Here is a 16,547-nt window from a genome sequence, read left to right as displayed (position 1 = left end):
CTTATCCAAACAATAGCTCCTCAAGATCAGGATGGGCAACATGTGCTTCCCGAAGTGGCACACTGTTAGTACAGATGGCCAGTTGTTCTCACTAGTAATCCAGAGAATGGAACTTTTTTCACTTTCCCCCCGCTAACTCCTTCATGGATGGCTAAGCATTACAATAAACTTAGCAAGTGCCTAACAGAAAAAGTTTCACTTGGTCCCAGATATAGCAGTATGTACAAACACGTTTGTTACAAAAATGCAACATTACACTGCAGAGAATCCATGTTGCTTTCAATCTGAAAACATTTTTGTGAATGATTGGGCAAATGTTTTAATATACTTAATTAATATACTGAAGCTGGCAAAGCCCAGGCCATGCCCCACAAGACACCTGTTGGCCATTGCTACTATTGGTGATGGAGTGCTGGGGGGTTGTGATTCCAGAGGAGATTTGTGTAAGATCAAAAGCAAAACAAACCCCAATTCCTTTTGTTTTCCTTTGTGTATGGGTCTCTTGGATATTTTTTTCTGAGAACCCGTTAAAATTTGTTTCAGAATAAAGGAGGTGTGGCATGGCTTGGTGTACTTTCATCTGGGAAGAGGAACTTGTGTGAATGCTCATGCACAGGTTGCATAGAATCCCTGGGTTGATTCTCCCAATACAGAGAGAAGAAGCACCAGGGCACAAACCCTGCAGGCCAGATCACATCTCTTCTCCCCCCAATCCCTTGTCTGTGTGCTTTCAGCCTGGAAGGTTTCTTATGTGAATGTTGTTGATACCTTTGTAGGAAACTATGTGCCTGCTTGTCTCCTAGCAGTATCATAGCTCAGCCTATTATACTCAGCATAGCAACTATCCAGCTAGTGGTTATATTTACAATATTGCAAAACATGTCTTGGCTTATTTGCTTGTGTCTCTTTTGGCACTCTCAAGAGAAGCTGATTGCTAACTATTAGACTCTTTTTTGGAGTATGATCCTCTGTTTTCTTGTTCTTAGGCAATTGACAGCATTCATCAAGTTGGAGTATATTGCCTCGCTCTTGTTCCAGCCAATACTTTGCCAAAAACTCCTCTGGGAGGGATCCATATATCTCAGACCAAGCAACACTTCCTAGAGGGGTCACTGCACCCATGTAACATCCTCATGTGCCCGCACACATGTGTCACCAACCTTCCAAAACCCCGGCAAAAACAACCAGGTGAGGCACCTTAATATTTGGACAAAGGAAAAGCCTCTTGAAGAGTAATCCTGTCCAATGGATATAAAGGTTGTTCTTGGAGCCTGTGAAAATGTCCTCACTAGAATCCTACATCTTTATAGTTTTCCCCCAGCATTTCCTTATAGGATTTCATTTCAGACTGTGAAGTGGAGATGGGATGGAATGAGAAAAATGTATTCTGTAGTCAGAATGCTCAGAAATAATATTTTTGATGAATAGGAGCTCATGGCTTGGCCACTGCAGTTCAGCTGACTTTCATTAGAAAGCATCTCTAAATCCTGTAAATTTATTTTCTCATAATTTTCAAAAGCCGGAGGCTTTGTTTTGTGACCTAAGCCCTCTTTTCCTTTGAGTCACAGTGCCATGTGCCCAATCCTGGCCCATTTCATCTACTTTTTGCTCATGTCCAGATCTCCGGAAACTCTAGCTGCATCTGATTTTTCTTTCTCAGATCTGTATTGGCTTTCTTAAATCTCCCTGAGAGTTTAGCCACTCAGGCCTTGTAGCTGACACTGGGAGGATTTGCATACTCTTAGAGTGAATTTTTCCCTCCTCCCCATTAACCCTTCACCTTTGTCCCTCTACCAGTTTTGCCTCACTGAGTCCCAAAAATGCAGGCTGTAAGACTCAGCCATATGCTTATGAATCTAATTCCTTTCCTTCAGAACCTGTTTCCCCCCAACTGTATACTTTTCCTCCTTTACCAAGTGTTTTCTGCTGGTGTTTGCCAACAGGTGTTGGCCCTGCCTCTGTGATGGTGGGGAACCTGGTTGCTGGGAAACGCATCGCACAGGCCTCTGGGAGGGACCTTGGACAGATAGAAGAGAATGACTTAGTGAGAAAGGTGAGTTCCTGTGACTCTTCATTCAGCCTTGAAAAAAAAACAAATTAAAAATCACTTCCCTGCACCTGACTATCATCCCAGGTCCAATAGATAGTTTCCAAAACGAAGCATCAGAGTCCAGGGCTGGCAAGCAGTGTCATGGGGATGCTTTGTTAGACTGTGCACTTCTTTTAGCCCTTACACCTTAGCAGGTAGGAAAGAAGTGTTTCAGTCTGCTGCATAACCAGGGGAAATCGCTGCTCCACGTGTGTGAGTGCCTGCTGCTCCACCAAAGCTAGCATGGGATGTTCTAGCTAATCACCTGCTAGCGCTGGAATGTGGAAGTAAAGCTTACATCCCTACAAGAAACCTCGTTGGGGTCATAGGTGCAGAGATAAAGATGGTGCAGTCCCTGGAGCTCCTGCTCTTTCTCTAATTCCTGATTACAGTTCATAGCACCTTTCCATCTGGCTTCACACTGCCTTTGGGCTCCCACCATGTTCTTACCGGGCATCCAATAAAGGTGAAGCTGTGGCAATGCTGCCTACCAAGCTTTCACTCATGCAGCCTGCTTGGGATTTCACTCAGCTTCCTTTATTGTTGCCGTTGTTGTTGTTGTTAATTAGATTTCATGAACCCCTCACCCCTGAAGGGCTCTGGGCGGTGTACAACAAAACAATAAGTAAGACAATAATACACAATTAATTAAAATTCATAACTTAAACTCTGTAAAACACAGCAGCAGCATTACATATCCAGTAAATAATAGTGATGGCGCCCGATCCCAAGGCAGCCCCCTTAAATGTGCCTTCCTATCCTGAACCCATTATCATTCCTCAAAACAAATCTTGAAAGGCAACTGTTCTCACCACTATACCACAAATATTATGTGGGTCCTTTGCAATTTGGTAAATGCTGATGATGTTTCCGGTGTTCTTAAAGAAACACACATTAACAAAGCTTTTTTATTTATAGTGACAGTATTAGAGCTGGCCAAGATGGCCAAGTTAACTTTGTTACTTAAAGAAAAGAATTTAACCAAGTTCATGGGCAATTGGAAGCCCTTGGCAAAATATCTAGGCAAAGTAGGGGAAAAAATAAATTAATGACTAGTGGTTTTAAAGGTTAAGGACTGTTAAAACAAGATCCAGTAGAGAAAAGTGAGATTTGGAACATCAGTAATGAAGTTTAATTTTGTTTTGATGTTTAATGGCCAAGTTCTGAAAGTTTAGCATTTAAAGGTTAATAATCGTTGCAGAAGTGTGTGTGAAATAAGTACTTCATAATGTTGTCAACTTTTGCTTTGTACATGTATTCGATTTTAAAGAACAAAATTAAAAATGGAATTTTAAAAACCCTGGGACATTTTCCATTTTTCTGTATTGGCCTTTGGAATCCTGAGGCTGCTGTTGCAACTCACGGGTTCTTCTCTTTGCAGCATCAGTTCCTGTCTGAGGTGCTCCAGTGGCGAGCTCAAGCAACACCTGAGCACACTCTTTTCCTCCTGCTTAATGCCAAGGTACTACTAGAGATTCATAAACTTATATTGGGGTGATTAGCGAAAGTTTCAATGTATCATGTTCCCTGTAGAATGGTGGGGGAGATGTGTTTCTTCTGGGTTTAGTGGTAGCTTAAAGGTTGTGTACCGCATTAATTACTCCTTGGCAAAGGGGTGGGTGGGTAGGTTAGTTAAGGTAATTGAAGGCTCTTTCAATATCAGACAAGATGCACAGAGAATAAATGTTCCCCAAAGGAATCTGTTGTATCAGCTTGAATGAACTGGGGTGGGGAGCAAGTGGAGCTGTAGAGACCTACAGCGGCCAGTATTTGCCCAGCAGAGGTGTAGTTCCAAGGGGGCTGGAGGATGTGTGACGCACTGGGCATGTACCCCTGTGAGGGTGTGGTGGGGGTGTTCTGGGGCGTGGCAGGGGTGGAGGACACACCAGTGCACCGGGCGCTTTCCCCCCTTTGCTACGCCTCTGTTGCCTAGTGTGTTCCTTCATGCTCTCCTTACTTGTCTAGAATATTCTCCTTTCTATGTCTCTCTCAGGGAGCCCCAGTGTGCACAGCGACATGCCTGCAGCTGCACAAGCGGGCTGAACGAATCGCATCGATTCTGTTTGAAAAGGGACACCTCAATGCTGGTGATAACGTGGTGCTGCTCTATCCTCCTGGTAAGAGACACATTTAGCACAGATGAGCAGCCTGTCTGGAATGACATATTCAGGGCAAATCATATAGCAACATTGTAATAAATATTTAAGACACGCCAGAATGGCTGATGACCCCCACTACTTATGAGCTTTCACCAAGCCAACCTTTCTCTTCTTGCACCTCCCTTTGTGGGTAAAGCCTTGAAACAAATCTTCTTATGTGTCGTGAAGCATGAATGCTGCTCTGGAAAATGTTCTTCCCACTGTTCTCTGCAGTATACTCACTAGGATGATACTTGCTTCTCCCCTGGGGAAAGTTCCACCACAATTTGGATGAGGGGCACTTAGGGATTCTTCTTGAGAATGTCAGTGTGGGTAAGACCGAGTTCTGTGCCTGTGCAGAATTACCTTCTAGAAACTACTAGAATTAAGCTGCAACTGTGTTTGGCACTTGGCTCTACTAGCCTCAAAGCAGAAAATGCCGCTATGCATGTTCTTATTCCACTCGTTCTTTGAGGAGCTCATAGTGGTGCACCTGGTTGCTCGCTTCTCCATATTATTACTTACAACAGTTTAGGCTGTGTGTGTATGAGTAGCCACTGTGGTGTAGTGGTTGGACTAGGACAGTGGTGGCAAACCTATGGCACTCCAGATGTTCATGGACTACAATTCCCATCAGCCTCTGCCAGTATGGCCAATTGGCCATGCTGGCAGGGGCTGATGGGAAGTGTAGTTCATGAACATCTGGAGTGCCATAGGTTCGCCACCACGGGACTAGGATCTTGGAGACCCAGATCTGAATTCTCTCTCTGCCAGCCCATGTTGAGTAACCTTGGGTCAGTCACAAACTTTCAGCCTACACTCCCTTAAAGGGTTGTTGTGTGGATAAAAGTGCGGTTGGGTGAGAGAGAAAAATGTAAGCTACTTTGGGTTCTCCACTGTGGAGAAAGGTGGGCTATAAGTAAAGTATATAAGAAAATGAAACCATCCAGCAATCTTCATGGTTATGTTGGCATTGAAACTCAGAACAGCCAGATCTTAGTCCAGCCATTTTTCCATGCCAGCTCTACTCTTCCAAAACTAGGCCCTTTGGCTTATAGAACAACAAATGTATACATCTAGACATAATTGCTTATCGTGGCTGAAAGGCATGGCAGATTGAATTGCCTGATATAGCTACACATGGCTTTTTAACATGCAGGACAAATCCAGAATTATTTGGCAGTGAGAATTATTTGGCACCAATGAAGTCATGTGAACGTAGGGAGGAAGATCTGCAACTTGTTTCATGGAAATCATCTCTGTCAGCCAACCTCATGAGCATATGCTTCCATGTTCCAGTTTGATCTCAGCATCAAATCCTTTTGTTTTGCTGTTGGATCTGTTTGCTACTGGTGCAAAGTCCCTTTCACACTTTCAGCAGCCCTGAGGATCCTTTTTAATACATGGCAGTGGCTACTGCCACCTCCAACATTGCAGCATTATGATTTTTCCATATGTAGACAACTGGCTTATGGATTCTTGATGAGCTCCTTTCCAACATTTCTGCATTACAGTGCAGCTGCTGGCAGAGTTGAGCTTCCAGATCAATGCTGCTGAAATCCCACCCTTATTTCATCAGACAAATGCAGTTCATAGCAGTCCTCCTTGACTTGGATGTACTAGATCATGCTGGCAGGGGATGATGGGAACTGTAGTCCATAACATATGGAGGGCCGCGAGTTTGACACCTATGTACTAGATCATTCGGACCCTCGATTTGGATGCACTAGAGCAGGGGTGTCAAACTTGTGGCCCTCCAGATGTTCATGAACTACAATTCTCATCAGTCCCTCCCAACATGAGCATTGGCTATACTGGCAAGGGCTGATGGGAATTGCAGTTCATGAACATCTGGAGGGCCGCCAGTTTGACACCTGTGCACTAGAGCATAGGTGTCAAACTCAGGCCCTCCAGGTGATCGTGGACTACAATTCCCATCAGCCCATGCCAGCAGGGCCATTTGGCCATTATAGCAGGGGATGCTGGGAATTATAGTTCATGAACATCTGGAGGGCCTGAGGTTGACACCTATGCATTATTCTGACACACCTCTGACAATCCTTGGTCAACAAAAGAATTGTTCAGAGATCCTTCTTTGCTTGCATTTCCAGCTGGGTTGTGGGTGAACTGTTTGCCATCAGATGTCTAAGGAGCTTGGTACCCAAAAAAAGGCAAATATGTGGCATTTAGCTGATTTTTCACATCTGTACTGTCTTTGGTCCTTACAGGCATTGAGCTCATTGCAGCATTCTATGGCTGCTTGTATGCTGGTTGCATTCCAGTGACTGTCAGGCCTCCTCATGCTCAGAACCTCACTGCCACCTTGCCCACCGTGCGGATGATTGTAGATGTGAGTAGCAGAAAACTGAGAGCAGCTGGTCAATGGATAGTTTTGTGCGTGCCCTCTTGTTTCTGTGTAACAGCATAGCTCTTTCTTGAGTACCAAGTTGTACACTTTGAGTGTGTTAATAAGCAGGATGTTGCAGTTTGCAATTTGTCCTGTTCAATATTGCAATAAAACATGATTGAAATATACCTGTGCTGTCTAGTGGTGGACGGAACGTTAAAGAAAATGCAAACAGGTTTCTTCATTCCTACTGTTTGCCTTGATAGCTTCAAGGTCTGGCTGCATGCTTGTTGGCCTTTTCCGTAACAGGGTCACACCTGGTCGTGGGACCCTTGCTGTGTGCTTGGTCATATGAGAAAAAAAATTGGTTTCATTCCACTGTAAAGAAGCTGCGCCTCTTCGGTGGGTGATAGTGTGAAGGCTGCTATTCTTGTAACAGAGAGCAGCACACAGGCAAAAATATGTTGCAGGTTAAAGTCTAAATTGAACAATTCAGTTCATGTAAATTTGAAACCTTCATAGTAGAAAGCCACAACCCCAAATACACAGAGATGAGGCATGAATTGTCTCTGTTGAGTTCTCTTTAGGCCGTGGACTCACAAGATGGAATGAGGCAAACAACTGTCTTTTGGCTCTACCTCCCTTGATAATACTGAGGTGGTAGCGCTGGACTGATTTTGAAGGGTTATGTTAAGATGCTCCAAAATAATGTATGTAAATTACTTTAGAGCACTAAGAAAGTATTGTGCTTGGTCATGGTGTGGCCATTTGAGCCAAATGTACCCAGATTCCTTTGTCTGTGAGCTCTGAATTTCATATTAGTGTTTATTTCATTCCTTCTTGTTCATTTGCTGACAGCAGTCACTTTTTTGATATGTTTTAGGTCAGCAAAGCTGCTTGTATTCTCACCAGTCAGACCTTGATGAGGCTACTGAGATCCAGAGAGGCCGCAACTGCTGTCGATGTGAAAACCTGGCCAACCATCATTGACACAGGTAACAGAACTGACCTCATTACCCAGACAGACTAGTTTTGGAACAGATGTGACTGGGAACCAGCTGTGACATTCTGTCTGGAAAAAAATATCACTACCCTGCATTGTGTACAGCTGGATCTTACAATCAGCTCCTAGTGCAGGGATACAACCTTCCTGCACGGACTTATGAACTTGTGTCCATTCAGGAACTTTTGGCCTGTGTACACATGGATCAAACTTGCTGTCACGCTTCCCAAAAATGGAAAGCAGAAAAGGATGTTTAGGTCATACCCTTTCATCTAGAGCAAAAGGGATAATAGCATAAAGAACAGTGGAGAGATAAAATTTTAAAAAGCTAAGCAGTTGGCCTGGCATAGTGTTGTACACACCCAGAGGAGTCTAGTGCACCATCTAATCCACTGTAAAGATGCCATCAGGGGATAGGGGTTATTGCAGTCTAAGCGGGAACAAAAGGGGAAATATAAAATATCCTTTTTCCTGCCTGACAAGAGGGGAGATCTTGTGTTTTGAGGTTCATTGAGATTGTGTGGGAGAGAGAGTCCCAAAGAGTGTCCACTCTCAGTTCGCAAGGGTGCCCAAATCGCTAGGCAAAAGAGCCCTTTTTATATGACTGGTTTGAAGTTGGGCTGGAAGCAGGGGCTGCTGAGAGTCTCTATGTGGCTGTGGGTGAACTTAAAACAAACGGATATACTGCCTTGGGCAGTGATTGAATTGACATCCTTCATGTCCGGCTTTCCTGGGTGACTCAGCTTTTATTTGGGGTGAAAATGAATAGTCTAAATCTCAGACAAGGGGGAGTGCAGCATTCACAGGCATGGGCTGGGTAGAATTAAAGTTATTACCATAAGGTGCAGTGGCGTAGGAGGTTAAGAGCTCGTGTATCTAATCTGGAGGAACCAGGTTTGATTCCCAGCTGCTGCCTGAGCTGTGGAGGCTTATCTGGGGAATTCAGATTAGCCTGTACACTCCCACACACACCAGCTGGGTGACCTTGGGCTAGTCATAGCTTCTCGGAGCTCTCTCAGCCCCACCTACCTCACAGGGCGTTTGTTGTGAGGAGGGAAGGGCAAGGAGATTGAAAGCCCCTTTGAGTCTCCTGCAGGAGAGAAAGGGGGATATAAATCCAAACTCTTCTCTTCTTCCTCGTCAATGATGCCCTAAAAGGCTCTTCAGTGTTGAGTTACCTTATGATACAGCTAACCTTAACTTTTTCTGTGGCAAAGAATGTACTTCAAAAAGCGGGGAGTGAGTGCTAATGACAGTTTTCCCTTGTCTGGAACACTGGAAGGTCCAGGACTCCCAAGGCCACTCAACCTTGGAGGGAGGGTCTTCTGTGCAACATCTTCCTTCTGCTAAAGTTGGTTCCGAGAACTCCTTCCTTCCAAGTTTTCCTTCAACAATGAAATACCCCCATCGAAAGAAGCCTTTCTCTGTTGAAGAAAGACCTATGGGAAGAGAGTTATCAGACTGAGCTCATATTTCCATTGCATGCCAACATACCTCTTTGCTTTGCTCTTTAGAGAAGCTGATTTTTCAGCATCTCATTAAAAAAACACCCTCCTCTTACCTGTTCCAGATGACTTGCCCAGGAAGCGCCTACCTCAGGTCTACAAGCCACCAACCCCAGAAATGTTGGCATATCTGGATTTCAGTGTTTCCACAACTGGGATGCTTACAGGAGTAAAGGTACGGTAGCATCTCACCTAGCCAACATTTTGTAGGTCCATTTTGTAGGTCAGAATTATTCTTGGTTTTTGCTTCCAAATGAGAATGTGCCTGTTCATATAAACACCAGCTTTCTTAAAACCACATACCGGCAGTAATGCATATGAGCACACTGTTCAGAGTGCAAATTGGCTTTTCTGCGTATATGAAACTTTGTGCTCAGAAACGAACTCAGAATTTCCACAACTTTGGGTTCTGTGATAGCAAAAATATACAACAACCATTCTTGAGCAGACAGTTGGGAGTAATTATCAAAGTGTTCCCAGTAGGTTAACTTAAATCAGACTATAGCTAAACTACCTGCAGTACTGCTAACTTTGTAGGAATTTGTGCACAGGAGTAGAAGGGCCTTCCCATGTGTATTTGGCATGCGAGATTTGGGAGGGTGGTCTACAGGCTTGCAAAGATTTTAATAGTGAGTACTGTGGTGCACCCTAGAACCACAATATATCAGACTATGGACTACACTTGTGGTACACCTACTTGTAAGATAGGCTGCCACTAGCCTAGGTAAAAGGCCTCCAGTTGCAGAAGCAGCAGTAGTTTAATGGTTTGAGCGCTCAGCTGGGACTGGACAATCTTGATTGCTGTGTGCTCCATTTTCCTATGCAGGTGTTGGTAGGAAGAAGACAGCAATCCTTGTTTGACCAAGAGGTTGTGAGAGTGGAGATGGCAAAAAGCCTGTGGGTCTTGATAACTTCCTCAAAGAAGGCATCACAGATGTCTACTTAAGAAGGCATTCTGGGCTAGCCATGATATCCAGCGAAACCATTTTTAAATGCCAACATCACATATTTTGAAGTGGGCTTAGGGCTGTATTTATCATGTTCTACCTCTTTTGCTTCTGAGAATCAGTACCCTGACTGTCTGCCTGTCTGTCTCTTTCCAGATGTCCCATGCAGCAGTCAGTGCCCTTTGCAGAGCCATAAAGCTGCAATGTGAACTATACTCCACGCGGCAGATCGCCATCTGTTTAGATCCCTACTGTGGTCTGGGTTTTGCACTCTGGTGCCTTTGCAGGTCAGAGCCAAGATGTTATTAGAAGAACTGCTGGGTTATTAAATAAAAAAAGTAGACGCTGACTGGTTTGAATTAAGACTGCATTGATGAAAAGGCCTGATGGCAGGTTTTGGCATTGGAGCCTTTCTACACAAAGTCATTCCAGTTTACGTGACCTAGGGATCCATGGTCTGCCTAAGAGCAAGGCCAGTTTCATTGTTCAAATAGCTAGCATTTCCATTTCCCCTTCAATTGTTAAGATCATCAAAGGCTTTATATCTGTACATTACTGAATAAGCTGAAAATGGATGGGTGAGCTACAGGAATGTAGCTGGATTTATGAAATCCCCATTGAAAAGTAGGATAAGGAATGATAGGGCACCAAACGTCAATATATTTGTAAGGCAATTTGTCTATTTAATGGACTGAGTTTCTTTAATCGTTTTATAATATTATATTAACTTGTGCTTGTATATTGAATTGTGAAGTTTATATTTATGATGTGAACCCCTCTGAGCTGGCCTTTGACTAGGGTAGGATGGGATAAAAATGGAATTAAAGTAGATTGCCAGAATGCACAGAATTCATTTAGGCTGCTGACATATATCTCTGTCCAGGGATGAGTGGGGAAGTGAATCACTGTTACAAAAGCAGGGTTCTAAGTTTCCATACCTTTTAGGGAGATCTTCTCATTCTTTCTAAACTTCTTGACAGCACTTTGGGCTTCTCTTTTAAAATCTCTTTTTTTTCTTCAATCCATAAACGAGAAGTTTGTCACCCAACTTAGAAGTAATCCTTCCTAAAAGGAGGAGGACGAGGGCTCCAGCTGGGAGATGATGGCAACTGCTCATGCTCCAACTTCTCCCATCCCAGCTAGTCACAGCGGTTTGAGTTACCGCATGCTTCCCTTCAGGGGATATTGTCCCAGGAGCAAGTGTGGCATTTTGCTGACTCTTTCCTTGTCTGGAGAGGCATCCCTTGTCTGGAGAGGCATCCCTTTAGAACCGCAGGCTGGAATTATATGTCCCAGAGAAAGTTCGGGAATTGCTGTCCTGCGCCATCTTCAAAGTGGAACTTGAAAAAATAAACCAAAGAGACAGAGAGGCTGAATTAAGAGAGAATATATGAACTGGAGGCATTGAAGGGTGATAGGTGTTTTACAGCTGTGTTATAAAACTGACCTGACCGTTTCTCGAGCTGGCAGACTGCCAAACCAAGACTGGAAAAGAAAGGCTGCCTTGAGGCATCATTGAATAATAAAGCAGGGCTAGAGCAGATCTAGGGACAGACTACTGTTGACTGTGGATGATCATTGCACAGTGTCATCTAGTGGCCATTAGTGAGAATAGCTTCAACAAGGAAAGGCTTGGTTGACTCTTCAGCGGTCATAGAGATTGCCAGTAATATGAAGGCTGTGTTTGCCAATGTACAGAATCTCTTTATAGACTGTATAAAAATTGTATTGGAAATATCTCAAGCGAGGAGTTGGGAAATATCCCAACAATGATGGCTGAATTATTGAAGGAGTTTAAAGAAATGAAGTGAGCTTTAAAAAATTGTACAGGAGGAAGAAGACTTAAAGATATCAAAAGGAGGAGGTCAAATATCTGAAAAAAATGTGCTAACTATGTACAACTGGAACTTAAGGTACATGAGCAAGCCATTCTTTGACTTGAATTCCAAGCCAGGGAGAAGGTGTTAAGACTGGGGAGGGTAGCAGAACAGAATCCTTATTGAATCTGTACTTCATTGTGAAGCTGAAAATATCCTCAGTACTAGCCAAATTCATGAAGATGGAAGGGGAAGATTGACTGCAAAGATTTAAAAAATCCAAAATCTCATGGACTGAGCAGAGACATTGTCATCTTCTATGCAAAAGATTTTGTTGATTGGTTCTTAGAGGCCTATCGAAAATCATTGTTCAGTAAAGATAAAGAGGTTATAGTAATGAGAGAAATACCAGTGAGAGTCTTGCAAGGATTATGTTTTCTTGACTGATGCTCTAAAGAAGAAACAGATAAGATTTACATTGCTTAAATGGGAAGGTCTTTTGCTTACATACAAAGGACAGCAACAAAGAATCACCACTACAGCAAATGCCAATGAATTCTACAAGAAGAACAATAACAATAAAATATCTTGGATGCTGTGTGGTTTCCAGGCTGTATGGTCGTGTTCTAGCAGCATTCTCCTGACGTTTCGCCTGCATCTGTGGCTGGCATCTTCAGAGGATCATGCCAGCCACAGATGCAGGCGAAACGTCAGGAGAGAATGCTGCTAGAACACGGCCATACAGCCCGGAAACCACACAGCACCCAAGTGATTCCAGCCGTGAAAGCCTTCGACAATACAATAAAATATCTTGCTTTTGAATTTGTGAAATGTAAGAGAAAATGGGTGAAATAGATTAAAATGGGTAAATATTAAAGGTAAATATTAAAGGTAATGGAGGAATGTTAGATGGCAGTTTCAACTATATAATTTACTGGAAGAGATGACCTAGGAGAAAAGGAAAAATATTGTATAAAAGCCTTCAATTTTGAGAACTAAGAGATAAGGCTATAACAAGGTTGTATTATAGCTATGTCTGTATTTTTTAAATTGAACTTGGTTCAAATCATTTTTAAGACTATAAAGCTTTTTAGTTTTGATGTTATTGAAAAAATTACTATATGAGGGATAATTTTGACAGTGGGATTTGGGTGGGAAGTCAAATTAGTTATTTGTAGCTATTACCTATGTTATCTTAGTTGTATAGAGTGACTGGTTCACTAATGTCTACCTTCCCATGTTAGTTTTGTTAAAAAAATCAACAAAATTATTAGAAAACAAAAAAGCAGGGTTGTAGATTACCTTTAGTCTGCACAGAATTAGTGGAACCCATCCAGTTCTGATAATTAACACCTAGTCTGTCTGATCTCTTCTGACAGTGTGTATTCTGGTCACCAGTCCATATTAATTCCTCCTATGGAGTTGGAATCCAACCTTTTCCTATGGCTCTCCACTGTTAGCCAGTACAAAATACGGGACACTTTCTGTTCCTATTCAGTCATGGACATGTGTACCAAGGGGCTAGGGAATCAAGTTGATGTATTAAAGGTAAGAAGCTGAAGTTTATTTTGTATGTTGCTGGACAGGGAGAGGACATTGGAATGACGGGCTGGGGGCTACGCAAGAGGGGCTGGGAGGGGACATTGGAATAACAGGCTGGGGGCTACGTCAATGAAGTGTGTTCCCTCCTTAGATTCTGTTTAAATAAAACTTAGGGAAATAGCAAGAACTTTTAAACTCCCAAGTATCCAAGCTGCATTTGAAATTTTTCTCTTCATCATAATGTCCTGTTCATTTTGATGAGGAATGATTCATTACTCCAAAAGACACCGTATTTTGGATAGATTAACTGCAAAAGAGTGTGTTGCTTTTTAGACTGAAAAACTTTGTATTCAGTTGGAAGCATTCCCCCTCCCATTCCAGTCTGTTTTGCTGGTGCCAACATATTCCTCCAACACAAGGAGGCTTCCACTGATGCAACAGGATCTTTCACTAGCAGAGGAGTCTCTTGCGACAGTGGAACATGCCAATACCAGCAGAACAGAACTGGTAGAATCCAGTTCACTGATTTTTACAAACTCTTTTTAACCCACTAAGAATGTCTGAGTGGGGAATTTTAAATACAACATCTCAGAAAGTACACACAGTTCCACAGAATTCAGGGAGTGGCCTGCTGTTTGAAAATAATGGCTGCTGCCTGCACATTAACCCTGGTACAAGATTGATATCTGTTCTGGCCATTCCATTCACTAAAATATGCTTCTTAAGAGGTGGGGTAGGGGGTGGCAAAATCACAGCAACCAATTATTTGCTTGTTAACAAGATTTTCTGTTATGAAAATCAGCCTGAGGCTCTTTGATGTCAACAGAAGTTTTGTTAGTGGAGAGATGGGAAGGATGAGTCACTGGGTCCCATTGTTAGAATTCTTTCTTTGGCTGGGTCAGTGTGACCAGATTAATATCTTGCAGTTCGCACAAACATATATATATATATTGTTTTAATGATTACTCAACAGCCCTCGTGTACATACTGATCTGACTTTTTGGATGCACTCTTTGTCCTTTTGACTTTCCACAATATTTCCTCCGTCATGAAGGGCTGATAACACTTGATTCTTTCAGTAAGGACCCCGAGTACTAGAGATGATATGCAAAGATGACTGATGCTTTTGTTCCTGATTGGCCTTTGTAATCATGCATGCTAAACTGGTACATAATGCCCATGATATCCTAAGAGTGAATAGGGGAAATCCTGCCATCATGAAATACCTAGTAATGCCTTGCAGTAATGCTCCTTGAGCCTGAATGCAAGATTATGGAACATTATCCTTGCTTGTTTGTTAAAGTCTTTTTCCCCCCAACATGTTTGATTTCTGTGCACTGGCAGTCAAGAGGCATTAATCTGTCAGGTGTTCGGACTTGCGTAGTGGTAGCAGAGGAACGTCCACGGGTGGCTCTTACTCACTCCTTCTCCAAGCTCTTCAAAGACATTGGCTTGTCATCTCGTGCAGTCAGCACCACCTTTGGATCAAGAGTCAACGTAGCAATCTGTTTACAGGTATTCTGAACCTGCACACGCAGCCAATGTTATGACTTTGAAGGTTTTTGAATGCTGATCTCCAGAGTGCTCTGTTGAGAACTGGTTGATCTGGATCATAGGACTCATGTGGATTCATAACCACACAAGACAGTGGGCTGCATGCGGCTTGCCCGTTCTCCTTCCATCAGCAGAGTTGTGCTCATTTATCCCTTCTTCATTCCAATCTTCCAGTGTTTTTGATGCCATAAAAAAGGTCTGCAGAGACCATTATGAGAAGGGTCCCTAACTCCCTCTTGTTCGTGCCCCTGTGCACTGAGAAAAAGGAAACTGTGTTCCTAGTCTGGCATGATAGAAATTCTCCCAGGAGTGTACGTTAATAAGTATCCTTGCCATCTCCATAGAAATCATTCTCTTAATATGTGCCTTTGCAGGAGTTATGTGATCTGTCACGCTGAGCACTTGATAACTGAGCACTTGACAACCTAGCTTGCATTTCCCCCCTCAAGACCTTTAACTGTTTACCTTTTATTATAGTAGAAGCAAAAAATATACATACTTAAAAATGTCTGTTCAATGTTTTTAGGGAACCTCAGGGCCTGATCCCACCACAGTATATGTAGATCTGAAGTCCTTGAGACATGACAGGTATGATTACTTTTATTGTTGTTATTACTCTTCACTGATTGAAGTTTGTGAACAAAATATTATTATAATTCAAGCCTTTATTGGCATTCCATGTTACAATAAAACATAAAAACAGATAAATATGTCAAACATATACACAAAGTGATAGTCCCATGTGTAATATTTATAGTTCAGACTCTTATCAATAGTGTAGTCCAAATGGACTCATCAAAACTGCCATTCTTACATACTTCTTTGCAGACCAGACTGAAGACTTATTAGCAGAGCCTAGATATCATAGTAACATACAATATTAAAAGTTTTACTGTAAAACACAGGGTTTGTTGGGGTGGCATTAAGTAAAAGGTAAAGGAAAGGAGACAGGGAGATGGATGGATGGATAATTGGTCTGACTTTAGTAGGTTGCCACAGGATTCAATTGTTACACCCTCTGGCAACCGATAGTAGAACTACGACATCTTTCTATAAGTCACCCACAAGTTGTTTGACTTTGGATGACTGTGAACCTATAGGTTACTGGCAGAGGTAGGCATTGTATATCAGTAGCAAATGGTTAGTGTAACCAACATTATTGTTGTTATGATGCTAGCAGTCTAATGCTTAGTACCCATCTAGGGTTACATCTATAATCTTTAAGAGGTATTTTGCTACGTTTTCACAAAGGTGAGGCTCAAGATTATCTAAGATTAAGGAAATCCTAAGGGCATCAGTTAAATGATTGTATAGAAGTGGAGTAATGATGGGTTGGGTCATTCTGATCTTGGCGAATCTTGCACAATGAAACAAAGTGAACAAAATATGTTGGCATCTATCTAACCATGTAGCTTGAGAAAGGGCATTTAAGTCTTCAGGAGAGGGAGTGGCAAAGTGCACTGATTGCCTGTGCCAAGAGCACCACCCACTTTGCTTACATGCTGGTTCTGAGATCCACATAAGTCCACACAGAACAAATTGGGGGGTGGGAGTTTTGTAGACTGCAAGGTGGGGAAAATCCAGCAAGGTCTGTAGATCACTTGA

At 42.6% G+C, this 16,547-nt stretch overlaps 1 protein-coding gene across 1 annotated transcript in view; it reads left to right on the top strand.

Annotated features, from left to right (window-relative positions):
* DIP2B (disco interacting protein 2 homolog B) overlaps nt 1–16,547 on the top strand; it is a 196,210-nt gene that overhangs the window by 169,769 nt on the left and 9,894 nt on the right. Inside the window, exons 24-34 of the mRNA XM_048487433.1 lie at nt 987–1,188; nt 1,944–2,053; nt 3,471–3,551; nt 4,083–4,206; nt 6,456–6,577; nt 7,458–7,569; nt 9,148–9,257; nt 10,186–10,316; nt 13,226–13,394; nt 14,733–14,903; nt 15,469–15,530. Of these exons, the coding sequence (XP_048343390.1) occupies nt 987–1,188; nt 1,944–2,053; nt 3,471–3,551; nt 4,083–4,206; nt 6,456–6,577; nt 7,458–7,569; nt 9,148–9,257; nt 10,186–10,316; nt 13,226–13,394; nt 14,733–14,903; nt 15,469–15,530 (1,394 nt within the window). The remainder of the gene's footprint in view (nt 1–986; nt 1,189–1,943; nt 2,054–3,470; nt 3,552–4,082; nt 4,207–6,455; nt 6,578–7,457; nt 7,570–9,147; nt 9,258–10,185; nt 10,317–13,225; nt 13,395–14,732; nt 14,904–15,468; nt 15,531–16,547) is intronic.

The sequence above is a fragment of the Sphaerodactylus townsendi genome, linkage group LG03 (assembly GCF_021028975.2).
Source record: "Sphaerodactylus townsendi isolate TG3544 linkage group LG03, MPM_Stown_v2.3, whole genome shotgun sequence".
In the NCBI taxonomy this organism is placed as follows: domain Eukaryota; kingdom Metazoa; phylum Chordata; class Lepidosauria; order Squamata; family Sphaerodactylidae; genus Sphaerodactylus; species Sphaerodactylus townsendi.
This window is presented reverse-complemented; position numbering and strand designations above follow the sequence as displayed.